We start from the raw sequence: 21,450 nt of genomic DNA on the forward strand, positions 1-21,450 counted from the left end.
TAATGTTGAAACTTCAACATATTAGGATAATTGGAGGAAAAATTTAGCAGTGACAATGTGCAAACAATCATTAGGATTTCATTGAATTTTCTTGATTTCATGATATTTGAATTTGAATATTATGAGTCGTTAGATAACTACATGTTTAAAATGTTTATAAGTTGCTAGTTTCTTCTATTTTGTTTCTTACTTTATTGAAATTGAACATCCATATCGCTCAATTAAATACAATATTGTCCCTAACTGTGAGTAATGGTGATTCATTATATATATATATATATATATATATATATATATATATATATATATATATATATATATATATATATTTGTTGGTAAATTCAAGTGTTTTGAATGTATGATATCAAGGAAATTTCATTATATAGATTCTATGAATCTCTTGTTGCTGAAATTTGTTGAGTGTCCATGTATTTGCATAGCATTTGTGCCATAGTATTCATTCATTAGCACGTGTCATTTGATATTTTTTAACACTGACCGAAACTCATCCATGCAGATATACTTTGTAACTTGCAGTGTTGAGTTTTGATATTTTATACATTAATTCCTGAGAGTTAAATGTGATATTTCTCTTTCATTATTATTAATGTAGTGGATAATTATGAAACTATCAAGCATCCAATATGACAGTGTGAAAAGTAACAAAAATTTAATTGCAAAATATTAGATAATTTATCTTTTAAAATAAATTGTAATTTTTTTTTATTTTTCAAAATGTATTTATTTATTTAAATATATATTGATTTAGTTTTGAAAAAATAAAGAAATGTGTGTGTTTCAGTAAACTTATTTTTATATTTATTTTAACTATTAACATAATTATTAATAATAATGATAGTTGGAATATAAAAGTTTCAAAAATTCTTGAAATTTTCGTTTTTATAATTATTATATTTACTTATTTTTTTATTTAAATATATGTTGGTTTATTTTTCAAAACAAAGAGGAAGATGCATATTTTGAATTTATGAATTTTAGCTTTAACTTCAGTTTTTGAATGTGAATTAATTTGAAAGACAATCACTTTAAAATAGTAAATTGATTAGCCAAATTTTTTATGCAAAAAAAATTATTCTCAAAATATTATGGAATTTATCTTTCGAAAAATATGTATTATTTATTTTTTAAATATTTAATTTATTTTAGTATGATTAGATTACTTTCAAAAAAATATAAGACAGAATGTTGTACATCTACTTATTTATATAGTAATAATATGAATAAATAATTTTTTTAAAAAAAAACAAAATCAAGAATTTCGATATTTCAACTATTGTTATTTTTTTAATAATATAGAAATAAAATGAAAAAAATCAGTGGACTGATATGTATACATCTTTCTTTATTTTTTTTCAAAAACTAAAGCAACACATATTTAAATAAATAAATATTTTTGAAAAATTAATAAAAGAGCACAAATTAATTTAAAAGATAAATTACTAATATTTTGCAAATAAATTTTTTTTTTTGAAAAATCGGTTCATCATTTTTAATGTTATCTATATTTCAAATTATTGACGTGAATTTTAACTCTCATTTTTTATATATGATCTCGACTCTCAAGTTTTATTTTTTAAAACAAAAGATTTACCACATTTTAAAATTATTATTTATAAAAAAAGCCCACAATCCATGTTACCTATTTAATTATTGAGTGGGTCTCAGGTAAAGACCGTCTCACGGATCTTAATATGTGAGACGAGTCAACCCTACCCATTTTCACAATAAAAAGTAAAATTCTTAGCATAAAAAATAATACTTTTTCATGGATAACCCAAATAAGAGATCTGTCTAACAAATTCGACCCGTGAGACCGTCACACACAAGTTTTTGCCGTAATTATTTGCTAGATTACCAGATTGTATCACCATTGTATTTATTTTCCCTGTATTATAAAAATTATATTTACCTTAAAATATTCAACTGCAATTTTCGTGTATGCCAAAAATTAAATCTTTAATATTTAAAAATTGATGATATTATTCATATACACAGAAAATAATTAAAATTCAAGAAATCTAACTTTAATATTTATTTTGAACATAATCTAACTTTAATATTAAATATCTTATCCTTGATTTTAACACGGACATACAAAATGTTGATTATTGTTGTACATTTTGTTGAGCAGGTCTCTTGTGAGACGTTTTCACGAATCTTTATCTGTGAAACGAGTCAACCCTACCGATATTCACAATAAAAAAGTAATAGTTTTAGCATAAAAGTAATACTTTTTATGGATGACCCAAATAATCGATATTTATAATAAAAAGTAATACTTTTTTCATGGATGACCCAAATAAGAAATCCGTCTCACAAAATACGACCCGTGATAGCGTCTCGTCTAACATAAGTTTTTGCTATTTTTTTTACAAAATACACAGTAATAACAAGGTGTAAACATTTTTTTATCTATAAAATATTTATTAAATGTTAATATAAGATATAAAATATACTTAAACATTAAAATTAAAAACATGATTATTCGTTGATTTTTATTATTTTTCTACATTATGGAATATATAATTCACCCGCTATTGATAACATAACATTCATACAAAATTTTGTTTAATAGTCATATTTCTTAATTAAGGTATCTTATGATATATAAGGAAAGCGTGTCAACGGTTATATTGTGGGCAAGTATTATTCTCATTTAACCGTTGTATTTATGGGTCAATAAATAGACCAGCGACACTGCTAAAAACCCTCGGATTCGTTTCCTCCTCATGTATCGATAAGTTATCATCCCTCCATGTCCCTCCTCCTCCTCCGCTCCCTTCCCGCCGGCGCTTTTCGCGCTAGGCGCTCGCCGTCGTCACATCTGCCTTTCATTCTCGCCTTCGGCAGAATTAAATCGAATCCAATTGCTTCACTTCAGAGACGCGCGATCTTCTCAATTTCCGCTTCCGCCACTTCGGCTTCCGAAACCATCAGTATCTCTGCTCACAAACATCCGCCACCGCCCTCGTCCGACGCAAATACAGCCGCACTTGAATGGGTCAATCGAACCGCTTTTTGTGGCGAATTGTCCGAACCCGACGTCGGTAAACGGGTCCGACTTTGTGGGTGGGTGGCCCTCCATCGTGTTCACGGCGCTCTCACATTTGTCACTCTTCGTGACCATACCGGAACTGTTCAGGTTTGTTTTACTCTATTTCAGACGCGCATCTGTTCAATATGTATTTTAATTTAATTTTTGTGGTAAACGAGGTCGGAAACCCCTTTACTTGATTTAGTGGATGACATTTGACAAATATATTTTCCTTTCTATTTCTTTTGGATTTCTGACGATTAGGTAACGACGCTCCCAGATGAGTTTCCCGAGGCCCATTCACTTATGAATGGGTTGAGACTTGAGTATGTAATAGCCGTGGAGGGTTTTGTTCGGCCTAGACCAGTTGAGTCGATCAACAGGAACATGAAGACTGGATCCATAGAGGTAGATAATTTATTCTGTAATCACAGTAAATCTATACCCTAATACATGTAAAAATTACGTGTTAACTTCAGTAACAAAAACATTTATTTAATGTTTTTTTGTCAGTTGTCACCTTCTTTTTTAGAATTGTATACACACCTTGTGCCAAATATTTCCATTTTCTCAAATCTCAAGCATGTTGAGAGTCTCGGCATAAAGAGAATTTTTACTTTTGCGAGTAAGTTGTGATTATAACTCAGCATGATTAAATTTTCTTTCTTTTTTTTGGAATTATATCGATTGGTTTTTCTCAACACGGTTCTTGGAATTTTTACATTCTTGCCTAATTTATTGTATTAATATTAAATAATGCAAATGCTATCTCTATGCTATACCTCAGGATAATTTAGTCAAGATAAGTTTTTCCTAATCACTACTTTCATCAAGTCATTATCCTATTAATAAACTTCATTTGATTGTCTTGTCCTGGTGGCGTTGCCATATCGAGATTTATCGTAGCTTTGTGCCTATGCACACAATTGTTATGTTTTAGCTCAAAATATTTGTACTTGTATGGGCATTTAAGTCATTGCTGAGAAGCTGCTATGAAGCTCCCGTGGAAAACGTAAAATGTGTCGACTATTTTATTATGTAAATGTTCTCAAATTATCATTAAAATATCTTCCGTGCGTAGGTAGCTGCAGAACACGTCCATGTGTTGAATGCAGTAAGTTTTAAGTTACCTTTCTTGGTGACCACTGCAGAGGAAACAAAAGATTCCATTAAAGAGGAAATTAGACTGAGGTAACCAGTGTTTTTATGGATTTTCATCTATGATTGAATTGCAATTTTAAATTTGTTACTAGAACCATTTTCAATTCGTTACCTTGTTCATGCTCATTTAAAAGATATAGGTATGTAATGGGGAATATTGTTTGAAAATCTTTGTCCAAGCCCTTCTACCTTATTTTTGTTTTATATCCTCAAGGTTGTTGGGAAACGAGTGTGTTATTTGGAATTCATCATTTGAACGAGCAAAGATATATGCTTCCGATTCACACTTAAAACTAATTATTACTTTGTCCTAGATATTGTACGTAAAATGATAGATATAGTCATCTTTTGATAATCTCAAATTGTGTAGATACTGCTCGAAATTGTGAAAGATTCAAGACTCACGATCTTGTCTTGCTACTTTCTGATGTCTCCTTTTCTCGTTTACATTTTTTAGTTTTCTTGGGTATGTGTGTCTGGAAATCTTTGCTTTTGAATTTTTTGGAATCTTTTATGCAAATGAATGACACAAATCTTTAAATAAAGATCACTATTTCTTCACGCCCCTGACATGCCTCTCTTTTTATCTACTTTTAAATAGCAGTGCTATGCTGTCCCTGTGGATTGGGACAATGTGGATTGGGATTTCTTGGATTTTGGGATTTCTTGGATTTTGTTCTGTTGAAAAAAGGGTTTGGTAGTAGATGGAGGTCGTGGATCAGAGGTTGTGTGTCAAATGTGTCCTTTTCTATATTGATCAACGGCAGACCAAGAGGTAAGCTCAAAGCTTCCAAAGGGCTAAGACAAGGTGACCCATTATCACCGTTTTTGTTCAATTTGGTGGTAGATGTGTTGGGGAGATTAATGGATAAGGCGAAGGAGACAAATTTTATAAGGGGGATTGAAGTTGGAAGAGAAAAGGTAGAAATATCACATATTCAGTTTGCCGACGACACACTTTTCTTCGTGCAAACCGAAGATCATCTAAGATTCTTGGTCAAAGTGGTTCAATCTTTCTGTGACATGTCGGGATTGAAAATCAACTGGGATAAAAGCGCTTTGTTGGGAATTCATCGTGCTTCGGAAGAGGTTGAATTATTGGCACAAGAAGTGGGATGTAGAAAGGACAACTGGCCTATCAATTATCTTGGGATGCCCTTGGGTGGCAATCCGTTGAAAACATCTTTTTGGGCACCCATCGTGGCTAAAGTAACAAAAAAATTGGCAAACTGGAAGAAATCTTTTCTTTCCAGAGGTGGTAGGCTCACTTTGATACTATCGGTTTTAAATTCTATCCCGATTTATTTTCTGTCTCTATTCAGGATGCCGAGAGGCATAGTGGAGGCATTGGAGAAGCTCTCTAGAAACTTTCTTTGGGATGGGGCGGATGGCGAATCTCATTGCCATTTGGTTAAGTGGGAAAAGGTGTGCACACCGAAAGAAAAAGGAGGATCGGGTGTGGCAAATATAAGTTTGAGAAACAAGGCTTTGCTTGGAAAGTGGTGGTGGAGATTCTTTGTGGAAGGTGAGTCATTGTGGAAGAGGATAATAGTGAGCAAATATGGGTTACAAGAGAACATGTGGGATGCAGGGTTGGCGTTGAAGGTCACGTTTAGATGCCCATGGAAGTTCATTTCCCGAGTTTACCCAACTTTTAAACAGATGGTTGTATTTAAAGTGAGAGGAGGTAATAAAGTGAGATTTTGGGAGGATAGATGGTGGGGGGATTCCTCTTTCAAAGAACTTTTCCCAGCTTTGTTTCGGCTTTCTTCAATCCATAACATGCCTATTTCTTATTTTGCATGTTTTGATAGTGTGTCGTCTACTCTGTCTTGGGATTTTCATTTCAGAAGGGTTGTCAGGGATGAGGAGTTACATCTTTTGTCTGAGTTATTAATGAGTCTAGATTCGGTGAGTTTGGTAGAAGGGGCAGATGATTTTCTTCAGTGGCAAGGGGACCCTTCCGGTGTTTTCTCGGTAAGATCGTTTTACGATTCGTTCTTTCCTACTAATCGTCTCCCATTTCCATCAGTTTCCCTTGCTATTTGGAAAACTCCGGTTCCAAAAAAAATTCAGTTCTTTTCGTGGATAGTGTCATTGGGTAAGCTACCTACCTCGGAGATGATTCAAAAAAGATGGCCATCGATTGCATTGCAACCTAATTGGTGTGCACTTTGTAGAAATGATACAGAAACTCAGAATCATTTGCTCATTCACTGTCCATTCACATTATCCCTATGGTATAGAGCTTTGCAAGAACTTCATTTGGTGTGGGTGATGCCTAACTCAACAAATGATTTATTAAATATGGACTTGGGACAGCATACGGGAACAAGGGGCAGAATTTTTTGGTTTGTAGTTGTTCAGTGCATATGTTGGACTACTTGGCTTGAAAGAAACAGAAGGGTTTTCGAAGATGTTGAAGAAAATGCGGTGACATGTTGGGACAGAATTAAGCTTAATATTGCGTTGTGGATTGACAATCATCACGATTTTAAGAACGTCTCAGCGCTAGATTTATTGAGAAGCTGGGAATATGTGTATCATTGACATAGTTGTTTTCGTGTTTTTCATTATGAGAGTGGACCACTAGTCCACTATGTAATCCTTCTTATCATATTATTAATAAAATATGTTTCTTATAAAAAAAAAAAAAAAGATCTGAGGGCAGATAGGCAACCTGAATTCACGCAGTTTGACATGGAAATGGCATTCACTCCTCTGGAAGACATGCTGAAGCTCAATGAAGAGTTAATCAGAAAGGTTTGTCGGTTTGGTGTGGATTTCACTTTGTTTCATTCATGATGGAGGATGCTAAGATCTCTTTGATATTTCGTGAACTAGTCTCGCTTTTACCTCCATGGTTTCCTGGTTAACCTAATTTTCTGCATTTAATTCTTGTTCCGAGGTACCGAATTTGTTTAACTTGGTAGCACTAAAGGTTGTTAGTTCTACACACATATACCTTGATGTTACTAGCTTTGTCCACAACTGAAAATACTCTCGGTGTTTCTAAACGGTCAACATGGAATTTTTCTGAATAGAATGGTGAGAATGTTTATCTGATGTTTTGAATAGCATTTGAATACAAAACATCACATGGCATAGAAAGTTGTCTCAAGTTTCGGCAAAGTTTGTCATAATCTATTGTGGCTTTACCTTATATGATTGCAATAATGATGCATATATGTTGACAAAGAGTGTCTTACTTTGTGCTTAGCAATTATATTTGCAGTGACTGATTGTGCTTCAATGATGTTGAGGTAACTGTATCTGGTGATTTGATTGAATCTTGACCTCATTTAACCAGACACTACTTCCATTTAATTTGAAATCCTTGTTAGGCTTCTCCTCTACTAGGTCTTCCGTTAGTTTTATGGGGATCTCAAAGTTTGTGGTTGATGGCATTCCCCTGGATGCCATCTTATGTGACTATTCCTGATGTGGTTTCTTGGTTTTTACTTTTTGTTTGTATTTTTATTTTATCCTGCACTTTCCGTAGGTAATATGACAATTTCCTCAAACGATGTGGTATCAACAGGGCTGTAAACGAATCGCATCGAATCGAATTTTATGAAATTTTCAGTATTCGAGCTCGAGCTCGAATTCGAATAAACATATTCGAAGCTCGATTCGAAACTCGAACTTTTATTATTTTCGATTCGAACTTTATTCGAACCAAGGCTCGAGTTCGAATTCGATTCGAACTCGAATAATATTATATATATTATATATTAGGGATAATACCTATTTTCGTCCTTCTCGTTAACCGCTTTTCCCATTTCAGTCCCTTGTGATTTTTGACTGCTTAATTAATCCTTCATGTTTTCAAAATATTCCCGAATTGATCCTTACCGTTAGTTTGGCGTTAGGGGTAACGTTGACTTGACATTAGCGACGGTTTTATAAAAACCGTCGCTAAGTAGCGACGGATTTTCAAAATATTAGCGACGGTTTAATATTTTCATTAAAAAAAATAATTTTAATAATTTTTAAAAAAAAACTTAGAATCGGACTATGCTAACAATATTAATAATCTTAACACACACTTAAAAATTTACAAAAAATTAAAGCGAAAATGTTAACTTAAGTCGAAACTAAAATCGTGTGAGAGAAAAAAAATTTAAGTGTTGTAAAGTGATGTGTATGAAAATGGAAAGAGAGTATATTTATAGACAGTTTGCGACGGGTTTTGGTAACACCGTCGCTAATAGTGACGGTAATATTATTAACCTTGAAGTATAGACGGTTTTGCAATCACCGTCGCTATTTTACCAAAAGCATAAAGCAAACTGTCTATAAATATACTCTCTTTCCATTTTCATTCACATCACTTTACAACACTTAAAATTTTTTTCTCTCACATGATTTTAGTTTCGACTTAAGATAAACTTTTTCACCTTAATTTTTGTAAATTTTTAAGTGTTAGTTAAGATTATTAATATTGTTATCATAGTCCGATTCTAATTTTTTTTAAAAAAATTAATAAAATTAATTTTTTTATTTTATGGAAATAGTAAACCGTCGCTAATGAGGGACGAGTTAAAACATTGTCGCTAATTAGCGACGGTTTTTTAAATGCCGTCGCTAAATAGCGACGGTTTAAAAACTCCGTCGCTAAGTAGCGACGGTTTCTCATAACGCCGTCGTTAATTAGCGACGGTTTAATATTTTCATAAAATAAAAAATTACTTTTATTAATTTTTTTTTTAAAAAAAACTTAAAATTTATTTTATGGAAATAGAAGCGACGCTAATTAGCGACTGCTTTTGAAAAACCGTCGCTAATTTCTACCATTTTTCACAAGTCAACGTTAACCTTAACGTCAGGATAACGGTAGGGATCAATTCGGGAATATTTTGAAAACATAAAGGATTAATTAAGCAGTCAAAAATCATGAGGGACGGAAATGAGAAAAGCGGTTAACGAAAAGGACGAAAATGGGCATTATCCCTATATATTATAATATTATATATAATATATTATATATATATATTATATTATAATATATAATATAATATATTATATATATATATATATACATGAATAACATGATAATATTATATATATATATTTAATAATATTTTATTTATTTTTTAAATGTAAGTTTGCGAACAATCGAACAATATAATTTTAGCTCGAATTCGATTCGAAAAATATTCGAACATGATCGAGTTCGGCTCGAATTCGATAATTTCGAATTCGAACCAAATATTATTCGAACCGGCTCGAAAAGTTCGTGAATGTGTTCGGTTCGTTTACACCCCTAGGTATCAAGCATGAACATATACTCTCTTGCAGGTTTTTTTTGAGATCAATGGAGTTGAACTACCAAACCCTTTTCCAAGGCTTACATATGCTGAAGCTATGATCAGATATGGTTCAGATAGACCCGACACCCGTTTCGATCTTGAATTGAAAGATGTAACATCTTCGTCGACTTTTTTCTTGTTTAATTGTTTTTTTTGTCATTTCCTTGAGTTGATGAGACCATACTTTATCTTGTTATGGTATTTGATTATTATTTTTGTTTTTCTTTGGCTGTTTTTTTAGATGCTTTTTCATTTATTTCTCTTGCATGTTTCACGGTTTAATTCTTTATTACTTGGTGTGTTTAATCGTTTCAGTGATTTTCATCATTCATCACGTTTTATCTTCTTTGTGACCCACATGCCAAGACTGGTTTCCTCCACTAAGATGGTTTGATTTTATCATCACACTATCTCCCTATGTGTTATGTGCAATATTTATCTGTGTTTATTCTTTTGGAGTTGAATATTCTGAAGTTATGCCTGCAGGTATCTGATGTTTTCAGGGGTTCAACCTTCAAAGTATTTGCAGATACCTTGTCTAGTGGGGGAATCATTAAGGCATTATGTGTTCCTTCAGGAGCAAAATATTATTCAAATACAGCTCTCAAAAAGGGCGATATTTACTTTTAAGCCATAAAATCTGGAGCAAAGGGTCTGCCTTTCTTAAAGGTCTCAAGTGATGGTAGTAACATCAATGCTTTGGCATACGATATGTAATGCTTATGTTAACGAGTTGTATCATTTTTTTACATAACTTAGTATTCTATTTTAGGGTCACTTGAAGGCATTCCTGCACTTGTGTCTAGTTTGGATCTGGCTAAGCAAGATTGTTTACTGAAGTTACTATTGGCCAGTTCAGATGATCTGATCCTGTTTGCAGTTGGTAAACCTACATCAGTTAATAAAATCTTAGACCGGCTGAGGATTCATGTAGCGAATGAGCTGTGCTTGATTGATCACGTAAGTTATTGGTACCTTGGATTAAATATAATGCATTGATGGAAAATGTAGTTTTGTGAAGTTAAGCTTCTTTTTTTCCGACTTTATTGTGTTTATCTCTGTGGTTTCTAGTCAAGACATTCAATCATGTGGGTGACTGATTTCCAATGTTCGAATGGAATGACTACGAGGAGAGGTTTGAGGTTTGTAAAATCCTTAGTTTTGTTGTATTGATAATCCATTTGGAAGCATGTGCTAGTTTCCGGGATTCATAATTGATGAGATGCTCGCTATGTTTCGTTGTAGGCCTTGCATCATCCATTCACTGCCCCTAAACCTGAGGATATGAAGGATCTTTCATCTGCTCGTGCCTTGGCCTATGATTTGGTTTATAATGGTGTTGAGGTGGAGGGAAACTAAATTTGTTATAGTAGCTGTATATGTGCTAAGGAAATTTTTTTTTTTTAAAACTGTGCTATCCCCATACCCAATATCAGATTGGAGGAGGAAGCTTAAGAATCTACAAGCGTGACATACAAGAAAAGGTGTTGGAAATTGTTGGAATCTCCTCCGAACAGGTTAGCAAAGCCATGCAATCTCATTGCCTATATAATTCACGCACCTTAGAATCCAGTTTTTGTCACTTGTATGAATGGGTAAGACTTAAGAGAATATGTTTAAATGTATCTCATATTTATGAAAACAAACATCTCCTGGTGTAACAAAATCACATCCCTGTTCAGTAGTCATGATTAAGACAATAAGCTACAGAAATACATTTTTTCTTCTTCATGGATCAAGTTTCTGCTTGGCATACTGTGAGTTTTTATGCTGGCATCTGACATTGATAACATGCACTTATGCTAAATCCACGAATATTCTGTATGCGGATTCTGAAGATAGTTTGATTCGCGACGGCTGTTGGTACAAGTAAGATTGGAGAAGTGATCATTGAACTTTTTTAACCTGTAAATACGAAAAGTTATTTGGATCAGCATCATCTTTGTCTATCTGACGAGCTTGGGCTCTATATATTATTGCAGGCTGAAGCAAAGTTTGGTTATCTGTTGGAGGCTTTGGACATGGGCGCTCCTCCTCATGGTATTTATTTCGTCATTATTTTGGAATATATTTGTTTGTAAAATATGAATCGTCTGCACCTGACATATTTTGTTTTACTAGGAATGTTCATGTGCGATGTACATGGGTGACTAATAATGAAAAACATAATCACGAGATTTAGATAATGTTTAAAATCATTTGAATAACATCTTGTTTAAAATCGTTTGAATAATATCTTGTTTATGAGTATTTATCAATATAAATATGTCAAAACACAACAGATAAAAATACATTATGACAACAAATCTTATATATTCACTTATTTATATGACAATTTTCAATCCGCGTGATTATAACATAATGACAGTTATCTCAAATCAACAAAGATATTTTTCATCCAAATATCATTCAAAATGAAAAACAATAAAACTAAAATTAAATAAAATAGTGAATTTTACCAAAATAAAAACCACAATGTAGTTAAATAGAGTACACATAAACAAATGATCGTCAAATAAAATTATCTTATTTTACCAAATTATCATAATAATGTTAAGATAAAACCACTAAACTTGTTATAAGTTACATATCATTCCTGCTTTTTCTAACTTTTAACCCCTTGTGAATTTTATTTAACTTTCTATGTTTGTTTTTAGAAGACATATTATAGATAATTAATTTTATATAAAAAACAATTATTTGTAAATTAATATTGAGAATTAATAATTTCAGTGAAATAAAATTTTAACATAATATCACTCAAATATGTATAGTAATACACATATATAAATAAAATAAGACGCAATACTTAGTTAAAAAATATCATATGTAAAATTGTAATATATAACAAATGTAATAATAATTATTTCTATAATTCATAGTAATAAGGACTATATTGATTAAAAAATTATAAGGATTATCTCATAAATTTAATTCAAAAATAGAAAGTAATTTTCATTCTTTTTAATTTATCATTAATTTTTTTTTATAGGAATAAAGTTGAAATAAATCAAATTATACTGTAAATAACATATTAGAAAATTTTGCAAAAAAACATATAGAATCTACGTGTACTCAATGTTCATCTTCATTGGAAAAGTATCATCAGAAAAATAACATTTACTGACATGTTTTTAGTGACATTTGTAGAGAAGTGTAAGCTTGAGATATATATTGATAAAATAAAGTATCATGTTTAGGTATTTTGTAATACTTATCGTCAATTCAACCAAATATTGAAATAAGGTTATTATCATTTTCAATCTCAATCCTTAAATATATTTTTCTTGAATAATTTACAACACATTATCAATTTAGTTAAATTAACAAAATATTAATTGAGTTATAGCCAATCACTAATCAAATGATCTCATCTGAAAGCAAATCAATATACTATCATAACCACACTTTACCCCAACTATTTCATCATGACAAATTTGAGCGTAGGTGGTAGTTACAATCATTTACTCACACATACGGTCCGTTGAGTTGCAATAATAATGATAATAATAATAATAATAATAATAATAATAATATACTATTTATTAGTAATCATGATATAGTTAATGTGGTACATGAATAATATTTGAACAAAATTAACTATTTTGTAATTTAAAAATAAGGCTAAAAGTTCTTAATGTAATAAAACTAAAATAAATATAGACTAATATATAATTCGGAAGAAAAAAACTTAAAATGACTATCAAAATAAATCCTTAGAAACTAATATGATCTCATAATTTTGTGAAAGATTATAAATATATTATATAGATTAACCGAACCGTAAAAAATGATGAAGAAAAAGAAATGGTAACAAAACACGAACCATTGATAAATTAAACTAATTAAATTAAGGAAACTAATGTTACATCAAATAATTAAGTAAAAAAACTCATAGAGCGAGGAAAATAGATAATCAATAAAATAAAATGAAACCCTAAAATATCCAATGCATTAAACAAATTAATGTAATAAAATTAAAATAAAGACAGACTTTATAGTTTGGATGGAGGAACTTAAAATAAGCATCAAAATAAATCCTTAGAGACCAAGATCTAATTTTCAGATTTTGTGAAAAGTGACTAGAATTAACTGAAATCTGAAAAAAGAAGCAAGAAGAAGTCATGTAGAACCGCAAGGCGGAAAAAGGAAGAATGAATTCAATGTTTTCAATGAATATAATGCTCATATATTAATGATTAGTCATTCTTTATTTAAGATAAACAAAGAAATTACAAGTTAACTCATATAAGAATACAATTTGCTAAGCTAGATAAAGGACATATTACATGTGAGTAGATTTGAATTTGACAATTAAAATGGTGGAAGATATCCACAGGACCTCTGTCTGATTCTTTAATCTATGTAAAGAGATGAGAACTGAGAACCACCGGATATTTCTAACGGTGCATGTACAGAATCCTCTTATTTTAGTTCATTTCCATCCACTCAACTTTCTGCTTTTCTTCAACCCGTTGCATTCCATTCTTTAAGATTCAAGCATCAACTTGTGCAAGAAAAAATGACCCACCAACCATAATCCTTTTCCTGTAGATGACTATGTTCATCTGTTAGTTACGCTATTCAATTCCTAAATATTGATAGGCATATTCATTTGGTCAGGAGGAATTGCTTTTGGGTTTGATAGACTTGTGATGCTATTATCGGGAGCTTCATCCATTAGGGATGTTATAGCTTTCCCCAAGACTACCACTGCCCAGTGTGCCCTTACTCGCTCCCCTTCGGAGGTGGATGCCCAGCAGCTCAAGGATCTCTCATTTCAGACCATATAAGTTATCAATACATTTGAATCTCTGTAATTTTTTCTTGATTCAGTTTGCATATCCTCCTCTAGAAAGGGTGGTTACCAAACCCTTTTCCAAGGCTTACATATGCTGAAGCTATGATCAGATATGGTTCAGGTAGACCGACACCCGTTTCGATCTTGAATTGAAAGATGTAACATCTTCGTTGACTTTTTTCTTGTTTAATTGTTTTTTTGTCATTTCCTTGGGTTGATGAGACCATACTTTATCTTGTTATGGTATTTGATTATTTTTTTGTTTTTCTTTGGCTGTTTTTTAGATGCTTTTTCATTTATTTCTCTTGCATGTTTCACGGTTTAATTCTTTATTACTTGGTGTGTTTAATCGTTTCAGTGATTTTCATCATTCATCACGTTTTATGTTCTTTGTGACCCACATGCCAAGACTGGTTTCCTCCACTAAGATGGTTTGATTTTATCATCACACTATCTCCCTATGTGTTATGTGCAATATTTATCTGTGTTTATTCTTTGGAGTTGAATATTCTGAAGTTATGCCTGCAGGTATCTGATGTTTTCAGGGGTTCAACCTTCAAAGTATTTGCAGATACCTTGTCTAGTGGGGGAATCATTAAGGCATTATGTGTCCCTTCAGGAGCAAAATATTATTCAAATACAGCTCTCAAAAAGGGCGATATTTACTTTGAAGCCATAAAATCTGGAGCAAAGGGTCTGCCTTTCTTAAAGGTCTCAAGTGATGGTAGTAACATCAATGCTTTGGCATACGATATGTAATGCTTATGTTTTACAAAACTTAGTATTCTATTTTAGGGTCACTTGAAGGCATTCCTGCACTTGTGTCTAGTTTGGATCTGGCTAAGCAAGATTGTTTACTGAAGTTACTATTGGCCAGTTCAGATGATCTGATCCTGTTTGCAGTTGGTAAACCTACATCAGTTATAAAATCTTAGACCGTCTGAGGATTCATGTAGCATATGAGCTGTGCTTGATTGATCACGTATGTTATTGGTACCTTTTATTAAATATAATGCATCTAATTGATGGAAAATGTAGTTTTGTGAAGTTAAGCTTCTTTTTTTTCTGACTTTATTGTGTTTATCTCTGTCGTTTCTAGTCAAGACATTCAATCATGTGGGTGACTGATTTTCCAATGTTCGAATGGAATGACTACGAGGAGAGGTTTGAGGTTTGTGAAATCCTTAGTTTTGTTGTATTGATAATCCATATGGAAGCATGTGCTAGTTTCCGGGATTCATAATTGATGAGATGCTCGCTATGTTTCGTTGTAGGCCTTGCATCATCCATTCACTGCCCCTAACCCTGAGGATATGAAGGATCTTTCATCTGCTCGTGCCTTGGCCTATGACTTGGTTTATAACGGTGTTGAGGTAGAGGGAAACTAAATTTGTCATAGTAGCTGTATATGTGCTCAGGAAAAAAAATATTTTTTAAAACTGTGCTATCCCCATACCCAATATCAGATTGGAGGAGGAAGCTTGAGAATCTACAAGCGTGACATACAAGAAAAGGTGTTGGAAATTGTTGGAATCTCCTCCGAACAAGTTAGCAAAGCCATGCAATCTCATTGCCTATATAATTCACGCACCTTAGAATCCAGTTTTTGTCACTTGTATGAATGGGTAAGACTTTAGAGAATATGTTTAAATGTATCTCATATTTATGAAAACAAACATCTCCTGGTGTAACGAAATCACATCCGTGTTCAGTAGTCATGATTAAGACAATAAGCTACAGAAATACATTTTTTCTTCTTCATGGATCAAGTTTCTGCTTGGCATACTGTGAGTTTTTATGCTGGCATCTGACATTGATAACATGCACTTATGCTAAATCCACGAATATTCTGTATGCGGATTCTGAAGATAGTTTGATTCGCGACGGCTGTTGGTACAAGTAAGATTGGAGAAGTGATCATTGAACTTTTTTAACCTGTAAATACGAAAAGTTATTTGGATCAGCATCATCTTTGTCTATCTGACGAGCTTGGGCTCTATATATTATTGCAGGCTGAAGCAAAGTTTGGTTATCTGTTGGAGGCTTTGGACATGGGCGCTCCTCCTCATGGTATTTATTTCTTCATTATTTTGGAATGTATTTGTTTGTAAAATATGAATCGTCTGCACCCGACATATTTTGTTTTACTAGGAATGTTCGTTCATGTGCGATACACATGGGTGACTAATAATGAAAAACATAATCACGAGATTTAGATAATGTTTAAAATCGTTTGAATAAAATCTTGTTTAAAATCGTTTGAATAATATCTTGTTTATGAGTATTTATCAATCTAAATATATCAAAACACAACAGATAAAAATACATTATGACAACAAATCATATATATTCACTTATTTATATGACAATTTTCAATCCGCGTGATTATAACATAATGATGCGATGCACATGGGTGACTAATAATGAAAAACATAATCACGAGATTTAGATAATGTTTAAAATCGTTTGAATAAAATCTTGTTTAAAATCGTTTGAATAATATCTTGTTTATGAGTATTTATCAATCTAAATATATCAAAACACAACAGATAAAAATACATTATGACAACAAATCATATATATTCACTTATTTATATGACAATTTTCAATCTGCGTGATTATAACATAATGACAGTTATCTCAAATCAACAAAGGTATTTTTCATCCAAATATCATTCAAATGAAAAACAGTAAAAATAAAATTAATAAAATAGTGAATTTTACCAAAATAAAAACCCCAATGTACTAAAATAGAGTACACATAAACAAATGTGCGCCAAATAAAATTATCTCATTTTACTAAATTATCATAATAATGTTAAGATAAAACCACTAGACTTGTTATAAGTTACATATCATTCGTGCTTTTTCTAACTTTTAACCCCTTGTGAATTTTATTTAACTTGCTATGTTTGGTTTTAGAATACATATTATAGATAATTAATTTTATATAAAAAACAATCATTTGTAAATTAATATTGAGGATTAATAATTTCAGTGAAATAAAATTTTAACATAATATCACTCAAATATGTATAGTAAAACACATATATAAATAAAATAAGACGCAATACTTAATTAAAAAATATCATATGTAAAATTGTAATATATAACAAATGCTAATAAATTATTTCTATAATTCATATTTACTATAAGGACTATATTGATTAAAAAATTGTAAGGATTATCTCATAAATTTGATTCAAAAGTAGAAAGTAATTTTCATTCTTTTTAATTTATCATTAATTTCTCTTTATATGAATAAAGTTGAAATAAATCAAATTAATCAAATTATATTGTAAATAAATATGAGAAAATTTTGCAAAAAAAACATATAGAATCTACGTGTACTCAATGTTCATCTTCATCGGAAAAGTATCATCGGAAAAATAACATTTACTGACATGTTTTTAATGACATTTGTAGAGAAGTTTAAGCTTGAGATATATATTAATAAAATAAAGTATCATGTTTTGGTATTTTGTAATATTTATCGTCGATTCAACCAAATAATGAAATAAGGTTATTATCATTTTCAATCTCAATCCTTAAATATATTTTTCTTGAATAATTTACAACACATTATCAATTTAGTTAAATTAACAAAATATTAATTGAGTTATATCCCATCACAAATCAAATGATCTCATCTGAAAGCAAATCAATATACTATCATAACCACGTTTTACCCCAACTATTTCATCATGACAAATTTGAGCGTAGGTGGTAGTTACAATCATTTACTCTCACATACGGTCCGTTGAGTTGCAATAATAATGATAATAATAATAATATACTATTTATTAGTAATCATGATATAGTTAATGTGGTACTAGAATAATATTTGAACAAAATTAACAATTTTGTAATTTAAAAATAAGGCTAAAAGTTCTTATTGTAATAAAACTAAAATAAATATAGACTAATATATAATTCGGAAGAAAAAAACTTAAAATGACTATCAAAATAAATCCTTAGAAACTAATATAATCTCATAATTTTGTGAAAGATGATAAGTATATTATATAGATTAACCGAACCGTAAAAAATGATGAAGAAAAAGAAATGGTAACAAAACACGAACCATTGATAAATTAAACTAATTAAAATAAGGAAACTAATGTTACATCAAATAATTAAGTAAAAAAACTCAGAGAGAGAGGAAAATAGATAATCAATAAAATAAAACCCTAAAATATCCAATGCATTAAACAAATTAATGTAATAAAATTAAAATAAACAAATTAATGTAATAAAATTAAAATAAAGACAAACTTTATAGTTTGGATGGAGGAACTTAAAATAACCATCAAAATAAATCCTTAGAGACCAAGATCTAATTTTCAAATTTTGTGAAAAGTGACTAGAATTAATTGAAATCTGAAAAAAGAAGCAAGAAGAAGTCATGTAGAACCGCAAGGCGGAAAAAGGAGAAATGAATTCAATGTTTTCAATGAATATAATGCTCATATATTAATTATTAGTCATTAGTTATTTAAGATAAACAAAGAAATTATAAGTTAACTCATATAAGAATACAATTTGCTAAGCTAGATAAAGGACATATAGGGAGTTCACAATTAGAAGTGGTATATTTATATGTGAGTAGATTTGAATTTGAACAATTAAAATGGTGGAAGATATCCACAGGACCTCTGTCTGATTCTTTAATCTATGTAAAGAGATGAGAACTGAGAACCACTGGATATTTCTAACGATGCGTGTATCCTACTTACAGAATCCTCTTATTTTAGTTCGTTTCCATCCACTCAACTTTCTGCTTTTCTTCAACCCGTTGCATTCCATTCTTTAAGATTCAAGCATCAACTTGTGCAAGAAAAAATGACCCACCAACCATAATCCTTTTCCTGTAGTTCATCTGTTAGTTACGCTATTCAATTCCTAAATATTGATAGGCATGTTCATTTGGTCAGGAGGAATTGCTTTTGGGTTGGATAGACTTGTGATGCTATTATCGGGAGCTTCATCCATTAGGGATGTTATAGCTTTCCCCAAGACTACCACTGCCCAGTGTGCCCTTACTCGCTCCCCTTCGGAGGTGGATGCCCAGCAGCTTAAGGATCTCTCACTTCAGACCATATAAGTTATCAATACATTTGAATCTCTGTAATTTTTTCTTGATTCAGTTTGCATATCCTCCTCTAGAAAGGGTGGTTAGCAGTGGAAGGGTGGTGATAACATTGGTCTCTTGTTTGTATGTCAAATTCGGTTTACATTTTTTACTGGATATATACCCTAGCAGCATTATCTTTCCTGCATAATAATCATTACCATTGTTGTGAAAAGCGAGCGCCTGGCTGCGCCTAGGCGACAGGCGCAGCCAGGCGCACCTGTTGCGCCTGGGTCCTAACCCAGGCGCAAGACATTAAAGAAGCGCGCGCCTGAGGAGCGCCTCGGCCCAGGCGCGCTGCTGTAGAAAGGCGAGCGACTGTGCGCTTTGGTAATACACCATGTGATTCATAATTTATAACTCAAGCTCAATAAAATTTAAAGCCCAATAACAAATAAAAGCCCTTTTTAATGTTTTAAATAAGCCCTACAATCTGCATGTACGTTACCGTTCCTTGAAATTTTTTCTTGAGTAGCGCAGCGGCCTTTCTCTTCATCTGAAACTCTCTGGTTCTGTTCGTCTCTCACTTTTCTACTGTTTTTCATCTTCTGTGCTAGTTTGCTTCTTCAAAAACTGTGAGTATACAAGAGTTGGTGGTTTTGTGCCTTGTGGATTACAATATAGGATTTATTGTATATGGATCAATGATCATCTTTCTACAATCTGCATGCCTTTGCTTGCTTGATGTCTTACACTCTTACTGTTGTTGTGGCCTATGATTAGGAAAAGCATCTTTTTCGAAGTGGGTTTATTTGGATTTATGCAGTCTTTTGTGTTAAATGCGCTTTACTTCAATAGAGCGTGCGCTTCGCCTCGCGCCTCAGGCCCCAAGACACCCTTGCGTTTTAGTGCGCCTTGCGCCCCAAATAACTATGATCATTACAATAGAATATAAGTAGAGTAGAACCTGCAGTACATATACATTGTATGATACTGCAAAACTCCATAACACAAATTAATTTTGAAAATCTTATAATTATTATTTTTAAAAAAGCCCCACAATCCATGTTACCTATTTAATTATTTGCTAGATTACCAGATTGTATCACCATTGTATTTATTTTCCCTGTATTATAAAAATTATATTTACCTTAAAATATTCAGCTGCAATTTTCGTGTATGCCAACAATTATATCTTTAATATTTAAAAACTGATGATATTATTCATATACAAAGAAAATAATTAAATTCAAGAAATCTAACTTTAATATTTATCTTGAACATAATCTAACTTTAATATTAAATATCTTATCCTTGATTTTAACACGGACATACAAAATGTTGATTATTATTGTATATTTTTTTTAGCAGGTTTTTTGTGAGGACGCTTTTCACGAATCTTTATCTGTGAGACGGGTCAACCTTACCGATATTCACAATAACTCTTAACATAAAAAGTAATACTTTTCATAGATGATCCAAATAAATCGATATACACAATAAAAAGTAATACTTTTTTATGGATGACCTAAATAAGAGATCCGTCTCACAAAATACGACTCGTGAGAGCGTTTCACATAAGTTTTTGTCATTTATTTTTGACAAAATACATAGTAATACCAAGGTGTAAACATTTTTGATCTATAAAATATTTATTAAATGTTAATATAAGATATAAAATATACTTAAACATTAAAATTAAAAACATGATTATTATTCGTTGATTTTTATTATTTTTCTACATTATGGAATATATAATTCACCCGCTATTGATAACATAACCTTCATAATAAAAAAATATTATTTGAGTCCGTTCATTATATTTAGACGTAAATAATTTATTAAAATCATTACATGTCTATTTATTATTTATTTTGAGAAAAGTTTAAACAAAAATATATTAACCGATAATTTCGATAAACAATATTTAATTTTAAATACAAAATTTTGATTAATAGTCATATTTCTTATTTAAGGTATCTTATGATATACAAGGAAAGCGTGTCAACGGTAATATTGTGTGTAAACGGTATTATTCTCATTTAACCGT

At 31.3% G+C, this 21,450-nt stretch overlaps 1 protein-coding gene across 1 annotated transcript; it reads left to right on the forward strand.

Annotated features, from left to right (window-relative positions):
* The first annotated feature begins 2,720 nt into the window (after positions 1-2,720).
* On the forward strand, positions 2,721-5,071 carry LOC140823834 (aspartate--tRNA ligase, chloroplastic/mitochondrial-like). The gene is made up of 4 exons (XM_073185349.1): positions 2,721-3,163; positions 3,320-3,463; positions 4,137-4,246; positions 4,821-5,071. The coding sequence occupies exons 1-4, from the start codon at positions 2,777-2,779 to the stop codon at positions 4,915-4,917; spliced, it is 738 nt and encodes a 245-aa protein (XP_073041450.1). The 5' UTR covers positions 2,721-2,776; the 3' UTR covers positions 4,918-5,071.
* The last annotated feature ends 16,379 nt before the right edge of the window (positions 5,072-21,450 follow it).

The sequence above is a fragment of the Primulina eburnea genome, chromosome 2, assembly GCF_022965805.1.
Source record: "Primulina eburnea isolate SZY01 chromosome 2, ASM2296580v1, whole genome shotgun sequence".
NCBI classification, from domain to species: Eukaryota; Viridiplantae; Streptophyta; class Magnoliopsida; order Lamiales; family Gesneriaceae; genus Primulina; species Primulina eburnea.

Coding starts and splice junctions, on each gene's coding strand:
- LOC140823834 (XM_073185349.1), top strand. CDS start 2,777: ATGTCCCTCCTCCTCCTCCGCTCCCTTCCCGCCGGCGCTTTTCGCGCT. Junction 3,464..4,136: donor TGAAGACTGGATCCATAGAG/GTAGATAATTTA, acceptor TTCCGTGCGTAG/GTAGCTGCAGAACACGTCCA. Junction 4,247..4,820: donor AAAGAGGAAATTAGACTGAG/GTAACCAGTGTT, acceptor TTTAAATAGCAG/TGCTATGCTGTCCCTGTGGA.